This window comes from Schistosoma mansoni, chromosome 1, assembly GCF_000237925.1.
Source record: "Schistosoma mansoni strain Puerto Rico chromosome 1, complete genome".
NCBI classification, from domain to species: domain Eukaryota; kingdom Metazoa; phylum Platyhelminthes; class Trematoda; order Strigeidida; family Schistosomatidae; genus Schistosoma; species Schistosoma mansoni.
This window is the reverse complement of record NC_031495.1, coordinates 61,507,222-61,517,693: the sequence shown is the minus strand read 5'-3', so window position 1 is coordinate 61,517,693 and position 10,472 is coordinate 61,507,222. Positions and strand designations below refer to the sequence as shown.

Genomic DNA, 10,472 nt, shown 5'->3' with positions numbered 1-10,472 from the left:
AGTACAAACTGTACTTAATAACTAACAATTTGAAGTAAATATAGAAGCAATACGCAAAGAAACAGTCAATTCCTTGTTTGCTATTAATCACTCATCATCAACGTCTAACATGCATATTTTGGTCCACAATTTTGCACCTCATATCACCACAATAAAAGAGAAAATTTATATGATGAAAAACAAGAAAGAGGAATCGATTTTGACTGTTTTGAAAATATTACCATTTAAAATACAATTCAAGAAAATTAAATGAGCTGGAAGGAGATAAATCAGCAATCTCATTTAACTCAAAATTTTGATGAAAAGAGAAAGTGGATGCAACTTGGTCGGTACAACTGATTGTAAGCCACTCAACATAACGTTTCCAACAATCAATTAAAATTATTGAGCAGACAATTAATTTAATGACTTAGAAAATGAATCAGTTCATTCATGTACTAATGCATTCTTCACTTCTTCCTGTCAGCTCGTATGTTACGGTCCTCATTTTAATTTACTTTCTAATCATTTAAGCTGCAAAATGAGTCGTCTTTGTACCAGTTGTTAAATTAATCTGAATAATTCAACAACTGAAAGTTCTTTGTGATCACCTAGTCTATATGATCTCAATGAATTCATGAAATTTGCCAAGATTACTAACTGAGGTGTAAACATATTGTTATAACTTGTGGCCTTGTGCCTTATTAATATATAACGTAATGATACTGCCAATTAGAGAACAGTGACTTACTGATCGGATCAATGACGCATAAACCTGTACGAGAGATCTAGAGTCTTTATCAGCGCTTCTTCCTGTCTAGCTCTGCTTGTTAAGTCCAGAACACCAATAACAGCCTCTGCAGTATGAATCATTATATTTCAAACATACTGAGTTTATATACCAACCAAACTGACCACATCGTACCATAAAATAGAAAATAACATTTGTACAAGATCGAGCCAAAAGTGGCTGTGAATTTGGGAGACTAATTAATAGACTGGGCATAACTCAGGAATGGTAAATCGTATAATAATAGTCTATGGGTTGAAATAAAGATTATAACAAGAGGAGCATGAATATGCGTAGTTTAGCTACTTAATAATTGTATAAAAAATATATCCATAAATAGTACCCAAGAGTTACCATTCATAATTCTCATCAGGATATAACAGATTTATTCAACTGGTAGTTTGTGAAGTGTGATGTTCGACATTTTGAGCACTCTGAAGTTTCTTTGAAACATACATTTATCACTATATATCTAGATCGAACGGGATAAAAGCGACGAATCGTAGATCACGATTAAGTAATTTATTCTGAATTTTAAATAGATTTTGACATTATAAAGTAAAGTCAGTAAACTAACAATAAGAGAAGATAATCTGTTGAATAATGTACTTAACAATGGTACTGCAAAATATGTATTATCCCTCTAAATATAACAATCATTCATTGAACAGCATACACTGAAGTCAGACTCAAACATTTTTCAAATGTGTATTTGATCATCTCATGCTTAAAAACAATTTAACTTCAATAGATAAGGTTGCCACATATATATACTGTATCAAACATCTTTTTTTCGACTTATGTGTTACATCAAAAAAGTTGTCTAATTTAACATCATTATCATGAAGTGTGATTTTCATATCCTTATCTTATTTACAAATAACTTTGGAATTTTTATCCCCTGTTTGTCACTTTCATTTTTGTCATTATCATTATCGTCTTTACTTGCTATTCTTGTTGCTACACCATTCTCTTATTACATTCATCGAACTATTTTATTTCCATTTGACTACTTATGTGTATATGTGTATATCATGAGTTAATCTAAACTAGGCAACTATTGAAAGATTGGAAACCACCGTTTCGTCCCAGTAGGAGACTCCTCAGCAGTATGTATTCACGATTCGGTACTCAGGACTCAAACCTGGGAACTTCGATCTCAGTCTAAAAATAGAACAGTCAAAATAAATTTTATAAAAATTATTCTTAGTTGAATAAGGAGTTTTTTCAACCAATTATCATAGGATTTATTATAATTGTCAATTTTTATTGGATATACTTAATCGTATTCATAAAAGTAATTAAAATGTGCTAAACAATTTAGCACTATTAATCCAAATTAACTTATACATGAACATATTTGTGTGCAGACATATCAATCTGTATCCATATTCATACTATTTAAACAACTCAACAACAAATACATAAAGTTTGTCAATTAATTGGAGCATATTGAATAGTGAAACGAATACGTTGAATCGTCCTCTTGGTTTTGTAATATTCTCACTTGCTGTCTGGTTGTCTTTATATCCTTATCTATCTCTTCAGTTGATCCTTTTTTCATCTATAATATACATACTAACTACTTATTTAACTGAAGAACATTGTATTATCAAGACGGAAACAAAAAGGAACACAATTAGATGAAAAACAAATCATACAACTGATGAATATTTTTTTTGGAATCCGCACTAGCAACCGTGATATATAAAGTTGAAAATACCCATTCGGAAAGAATTATTTTCTTATTATTATATAGTGGAATTTTCTTTTAGTAACGAGCAAAGAATCAGTAGTAGTAGTAATAGTATTATTAGCAGTGGTGGTCAAATGAACAAATCTTCATGGTGTCCAGGAATCCTGAGAAGAATTGGTCAATTACAAAACTGGTAAGTTGAAAATGCTGTTATGTGATGCATTTAATAAGCATTTTTAATGTTATATGACTATATTTCATAAACCGTCAATGTTTTGATACACTACAATCTCCACAAACTCCCATTCTGATCAATTTTATTCTCCATTGTGAGGGTAATAGGTAATATGGTCATATATATTAACACCGATGACAATAAAGACTGGAACTGACTATTTGTTGTTGACATATATGTTTATTTAATGTTCATTATCATGATTCGTCGAGAAAAATGGTAATGTCAGTGGATTGTGATTACCAGTGGAAATTTTAGGGCTATCTACTTGAGACTCATCAGCTTGTTGTGTTGAGTTGTCAGTCCGTTCACAATAAATATATGCTAGCAGAGATTAATCAGTTCCAGTCTTTTTTTTCAACTGCATAAAAATAAAAGTATTTACAAATCCAATGAATTAGACTCATGAATAAATGGAAAAGTCGTATTAGTTAGTGCATTAAACAAATGATTTAATGTGTCGAAACGATAATAATTCTGCATGTACACAGTGATTTCTTAATCAGAAGGGGTTTTGTGGAGATTTCAGTATTTTCATAGTTAAAAGCATGAGTCAATTGAAGCTAGACCACGAAGGAAAACCTGAAAGCATTGGACGGCTGTTGATTGGAAGAGTATTTCTAAAATTTGACTAATTCACATAATATTCAATTGTCTATTCATCTTAGTTTCAAATCTCTAGTGCATAATTCACAATAGATATAACAAAATCAATAGTTTATGAAGTATGTCTCTAAACACTGATTGGTTTGAAGAGAGTCTTTGTCATGAATTACCGTCATCCAACGAACATTTTAAAAAATCAGGAATATTAGACTATTGCCTCTTCATAATTTATGATTTCCTTTAGCAATCAATCAAAATCATATAAGAGGTTGGATTTGAGAGCGTTTGATTTTATGATGGATGTTGATTATGAAACCGACTTACCTTTCTAGGACTTTAGTTACTATTAGGCTGTATGAACTACAGGAAGTGCCCATGTGTCATTATCTGGAAATATATTTCTCCAAAGACTGTTGTTCTTAATATATTTGAACACTAAAAATGAGTTAAAAATGGTCATTTTACTCAGTATGTAACTGGACACCGTTCATCAGATATATTTTAAATCTTCTGTTGTTAAGTCACTACTAAGATGGACTGTAAGCAGAATAACAGAAATTACAGTTAAAATACATAAACCCATTTATTAAAATCAATAGAACATATTTAAGATATTCACTGTAAAGTAAATTACAGCTAATCAAATGTACTGTTAAATACTATCTATGAATAAGAAACATAATAAGCATAGAAAATTTCAAACATCTCAATAGAATGTATTCAATAATCAAATAATCCTTTTAGAGAAAAACAACAAAAACCGCCGTATGTTAAATGATATTCAACACTCATCATCAATATTTTGGAGGGGGTTTATGTGGAGATTTTTAGTAATTTTATAGTTGTAATCATGAGTCAATTGAAGCTAGACCACCATGGAAAACCTGAAAGCATGAGTGCGCGAGCGCCTAATCAATAGACCACTGAGCAGCGACCAGTAAAGTTCATCCAGGTCTATTGTGAGATAGAAACTCACTGAAGACAATAGTAGACGGTTGCTGAATTTCGTGAATTGTTTGAAGTTAGAAATTAACACCGTTGGATACCGGCCGGCTCAGTGGTCTAGAGGTTAAGCGCTCGCGCGCGAAACTGATAGGTCCTGGGTTGGAATCTCACGAGGTGGGATCGTGGATGCGCAGTTCTTAGGAGTCCCACAACAGGACGAAACGGTAGTCCAATGCATCCGGATTTTCGATGGTGTTCTGGCCTCAATTGACACATGATTTCAACCATACAATATTTTGGAGTTAAATATTCTGATTTATTTCTACTTGAGTAATAAATGAGTCGTTAATTATTCACATGTGATATCTATCGAAGTATATAGATATATAGTATAAGTTTGGAAGGTTTTACAGTCTACCTTCTCTCGAACAACTTAATCTCATGATTTCTTTGGAATATCTGTATTGATCTATTTTTTTCGTTGATTTGTACTGAAGATATATTTAGTATCAAATATGTAGTTGTAAGACTATGATACTCAGTTCTAAAGGCTACATCTCATTCATATCTTTTATAAGGTGAATTACTATTTTGTATGATGATTTTAGAAATGAAACTTTAAGCTCAGTGTGTTCCTAACTATATATACTTCAGCAGATTACTTTTAGTCATAACATTATAGACGTTTATGTTGATGTGGGAAATATCTACACTAATCTTTAAATAGCCCACCTATATAGTGTGTAGTTTTTCCGTTTAAACCTTAAATCTTAATGAATAATATGAGAGGAACTATCTTCAAATTCAACAACTTTCTAAAACAATTACATGCCGGAATGATTATGATAAGATCATTGGTTTATACTGTCAAAGACCTTAAAACTGTTACGTATACTTGTCGGTGTTTTTAATAGTTCCTTCAATGATATTAGCTCATGATGAAAGTAGACTTAAAAATATAAAGAAAACTTCGAAAATACCTATTTAACATGATGAGAAATCATCAACATAATCAGCGAGTGGCAGATATATATATATATGCTTAGATAAATTTAAGTGTTTATACATTCGACTGTAGTACATTGGAAAAGATTGGTTGACCTAATGGATGATTTCGTTACTATCGCATTCTCTGAGCTTCAAATAGGGTACCAATAAGACCAATAAAATCAAAATAACCATAGAAATCAACATATTTATAAATACGAAGGTGATTAAAAAGGAATATGATCCATATACGTGACAATTTTGATTTTAAAATATTAAATAGGTTGTAAGCAGTTGATGAGTATCTAGCGAAATAATTTACTTCATATTATTCTGCACCAATTTTTGTTTCACTCTCTTCAAGATGATAAAGAGATTTGTGTGTATGATGTAACATGTTTTCTTTATATTACAGTCCTATTTTTATCTTTTTTCTTCTGTTCATTTCAGCAACTGATCAAGTAGTATCTGTGTATAAAACAAGCTATCTGCATCTAATTTAAAAAAAGAAAGTGAATACGAAACTTTGTGAAGAAATGAAACCGAGTCAGTACATAGAGAATCATGAACTCTATTCAAATCCTTATCAACACAATCCAACAAGAAATAATCTTTACGATTCAGAAATCTACGGCAAAGTAGATCATGATCGAAATGTACTTCACCCTCGTCTTCACGCACCATTGTCTTGTGTAAATTATAATTCACATACAATTAGATTAAAACGCAGTTGTCACAATACAAATTGTCGTTATTGTTTCCCGAATGCTCTTAATATTAATAATCAATTTGATTTGGAAAGTCATTCATCATCTAGTGAATCAGCTTCACAGATAATGACTAGAAGTGTTTTAAATAATCATAGTAATTATAAGAGATTTCTTAGTCTAAACAACAGACCAACGGGTATAATACAAGAAGAAATTACAGTAGATGACAATCCAGAAGATGTGATAGACGGAAGACAAATGAAGATCAGACAAGAGAATGAAATTCCAGTGTTTAAAGAAGTTCGAATCAGTACACCATTAGTTAATCACACTGCATTACCGAATAGAATCAATAATTATATGCCTAATTTGATAAAAAATAATTACCATCTAAAAGATCATCAGGAAGTATACTGGTCCAACCAAGAAACTCCATTTACAGTCTACAATAATGCCAGTATTAATAATAATAGTAATCATAATAGTGTTATGGTTACAGGTAGACAAGCTGATCTATCCAATCAAAACAACCGTGAGTTGGATTTTTTTCGAATATCTATTTTAGGTATTTGTTTAAGAGATCCTCACTGAATAGATTGAACAGTTAATTTGATTCTGAACTTTTCCTGGAATAATGACGAAATTTACAGACACTTCTTCAACTGAAGAACCTACTAAAGTTCATCATGGTGCTTCAACACATTTTTTTAGTGAACTTCTACGTATTAGTTTGCGATTGTATCATTCTCCGTTCTACTTCCTCATTCAAATGGATCAATAATTCTGAATATGAAGATAAGTCACTAAATTAAATCATCAACAAAGTTAATATTATCACCTGCATTATCAAGATAGTTTAGTCTTTCATTTGTCTGGAGGAAGAAATAAAATCAACGAAGCAACTATGGCCATCTTAACATCTTTAAAAGCGTGGACAGGAAGAGAATTTCACAGAGTTAAGGAAGAAAAATGAAGGATTCTTCCCATTTTCAACTCAATGCATACTTTATGCCACTTGCTGTCTAATCTTTTGTTTACATTCAAAATTGCCTTCACTATTTTCCTTTATTCAAACTTATGTTAATAACTTTAAAGTTTTTTCTGGAATTCACTCAGCACATAATCATAAAATTGAAATAATTACAAACACCGTTGGATGCCCGGCTCAGTGGTCTGAAGGTTAAGCGTTTGCACGCTAGACCGCAGGTCCTAGGTTAGAGTCCCGGGTGTGGGATTACGGATGCACACTGCTGAGGAGTCCCTTACTAGGATGAAACGGTCATCCAGTGCTTCAAAGTTCTCAATGGTTGTCTAGCTTAGATCGACTCATTAATTCAACTGTTAAAATTATAAAATAAGCATTAATGTTTGTCGTACTCATTCGTATAAGTATGAATCGTCAGATTGTTAGACAGTTGATGAATCATTTCAATACTCAATTTAGATTATTTTTTTATAGATCTAAAAACAGAAAACAAAATGGTTCAGTGGATAATATTATGTTAAAACCTAATTGTTGAACCTTAACATTAAGCAATCGTATCCGTCAACAGCTAACTTTTAAATCCTCAATGATCTAATATATCCAAACTTTGAATTCTGAAGTAGATGATAATGATGCTCAGAATTTTCAACTGAATGTAAGCTAGGGTGCATAAATTAAAATCCCTATTTCAAATTAATTTTCGAGTTCAGAATTCTTCTAGAAAATTTACCGACATTAGGAGAGATTTGGGTATACCAAGAACTACAAATAATCCATAAATTTTCTAATTCTGCTACACTGACTCCAACTGTTTGATTATTTACTTATTTATGTCAAGTTTGGGCAATTAAAAAGTAGGGCAATATTACTGCAAAGCAAAAAATCGTATACTCAAAAATAGAAAGATAATACAGTCGATTAATAGACGAACAAGAATAGCGTTTACTGATAATCCACTTCAATTATGATGAACCCAGGATTACATCTTGCTCTATCAAAAAATGTAACAAAAAACTACCAAAGGATCGTTATTGGTTTCCATTTCAAGATAACTTGTAATGAGTCGAGCCATTGAGTCGCACAATTTTTAGGATTCTACCCAGTTTAAGAAGAACCAATAGCTACCGCTTCAATAAAAGGATCTTTGAATTCACAGCACAATATCATAAAATGATCATCTCTCCTCCTTTCCATATAGTCTTAGAGTTTACAAATGCTGTGTTAAACATCTTGGGTGACAATACAAAAACAAGTATTTCAGGATGGTAACACCTACTTAATTACTATGATAAATCCCTGAATTTTATCATCACTCATAAAGAATGTGAGCAATCCTTTAAAACTAATGTCTTCCAATGTTTGGGACATTTTCCTATCTGTTTAATGATTTCAAGAATACTGACTAATATTCTATGATATAACCTGAAGTCAGACATTGTTAACGGTAATTACATATTTGATTAATTGCTGCAATAATAGTGGTAACAGTAGTAGTAAAGCCGTGAACAAATACATTACATTTCTTGTTAAACTAAATAGTTTACAAAATGGTTTGACATCAACCGGAGATCTATTGAGAATCAAACACAACAATGTTTTTGTTGTATTTGTCAGTAACGTTCATTGTTAACTCCAAGTTGAATTGAAACTAATAGCATTCAGTCCCTGAGTGAATATATCAGTGCTACCAATTATGTTTATTTACTTCAACAAGTTCACGTTATAGGGACGATTATCTTCAGTTGATACAGTCCATTGTAAAAATTATTATTTTCGTCGTTACATAAGTACTATCTCATTTACGTGAACATGTAAATCAATTATCTATTTAGCTAACAGAGTTATACAGAATGAATCAAATACAACGCCGACAAATACAACGGAAAATTCAATGATGACTGATGTTTCAATAGAGAATGAAATGCTATCTAGGACCACAACTAATAATCTATCTAAAAAGGAAAGAAACTCATTTTTACAGAAAATATTTAAAAAACCACAATCAACAATTAGTGAAGAAAATAACAAACTGAGACTACGTTTACCCTCTTCAACAAGCAGTCCAGAAAATAATCAATCAATTCCATACACTGAAATAACATCTACACCATATACTCGAAAGATGTATGATTTACAAAAACGTAATAATCACAATCATGATCCGGATCATGATGATTTATCTGTTATTTTTGGTATGAGTTCAGTATATCAATTTAAAAATCAATCAAGTCATTTAAATCTACCAGGTCGGTCAATGTGTGTGGAATTTTAATGGTGCAAAAATTTTACATCATAATGCTTTCTATAAAATTGCGAATGTAAAACAATAACAAGGTGTACTCACACTCACATACAAACACATTATAGTTTTAAAATAATAAATGCATCAGTTAGGTTTTTCTTTTTCTTAAAAGTTTTCTTTTCTGATCACAAGCAAACTATCATACCTGTTGTGAGACAGGTTAACATTATACTAGTGTGTTTTATAAAATGCATTAATTTCCTAACTTATATGTGTGTTGTCATGTGGTGGTAACTAACTGTTAAAAATATGTATATACATTGGAGAATTCTCTCACAAATGGAAATAAAAAAAAGCCATCTCCAACCCCTTTAATCAATACTACAGTACAAATTATTGTATTGAATTCCTTTGTTTCAGTTTCATATAAATAATCATGTATGATCCGATTTTCATCAGAAATCGATCATAGAAATATCTAAGATTTAATAAATTCATTGAAGTTTGTTTATTATTGTGTTAATCACCACCATGGTTATTACTTTCATGATTATAAACAAAAAAATAAGTGCATGTCATTCTACTAATCCCTTTCGTCATTCCTAGGTGATGACTATTGTTATGTCATCAGTATTATTATTTTTCATAATTGGTTAGGATGTTCGTCAATTTCATCCTCCGTGTCTCTTTTTACAGATTTTGTTTTGATCATATTAGTATCATGGCAACAAAAGTCACACTTTCACAATTACTGCATATGATTATTATTATTACTATTATTATTATTACTATTATCAATATTACTACCATTATTATTATTATTATTATGTTCTCACCACAAAACTTACCATTACATGTTGAAATTATTAAATTAATAGATTTTAATTTTTTTTTCTTTTTTTTCTTCATTATTCAACTGGTTTGTATATACATGTGTGTGTGTGTGCGTTTGTTTGCATTGTGCTTGTTTGTACTGTTTGTATGTACCAATGCTTACCTGTCTTTGATTGTATGCATGCATAAATATTTGTGTTCTGGCAATTGTATGATGTGTGTAATCCAAATATTCTAGCTATTTACAAATCACAAATTATTTCAATGATGGAAATTTCTCAGCTCCTAAACGTACAATGAGTCATACAAATGTTTCTGGTCCACGATCATGGAATTTACGATCATATCAAGGATCTGGTGAGTTTTTATTCGAACAATAAATTTATAATATACTACAATCTCCATGACAAAGAAACACCTTTCTGGTAATAATTATCATGTGCTCACTAGTGACTGGCTTCAA

At 31.0% G+C, this 10,472-nt stretch overlaps 1 protein-coding gene across 1 annotated transcript in view; it reads left to right on the top strand.

Annotated features, from left to right (window-relative positions):
• Window positions 1-2,223: 2,223 nt before the first annotated feature.
• Window positions 2,224-10,472, top strand: part of Smp_144280 (putative tensin) — a gene marked incomplete at its 3' end in the record, with an annotated part of 46,013 nt that continues 37,764 nt past the window's right edge. The window contains exons 1-3 of the mRNA XM_018795107.1: window positions 2,224-2,658; window positions 5,689-6,480; window positions 10,292-10,366. Of these exons, the coding sequence (XP_018649453.1) occupies window positions 5,775-6,480; window positions 10,292-10,366 (781 nt within the window). The 5' untranslated portion in view covers window positions 2,224-2,658; window positions 5,689-5,774. The remainder of the gene's footprint in view (window positions 2,659-5,688; window positions 6,481-10,291; window positions 10,367-10,472) is intronic.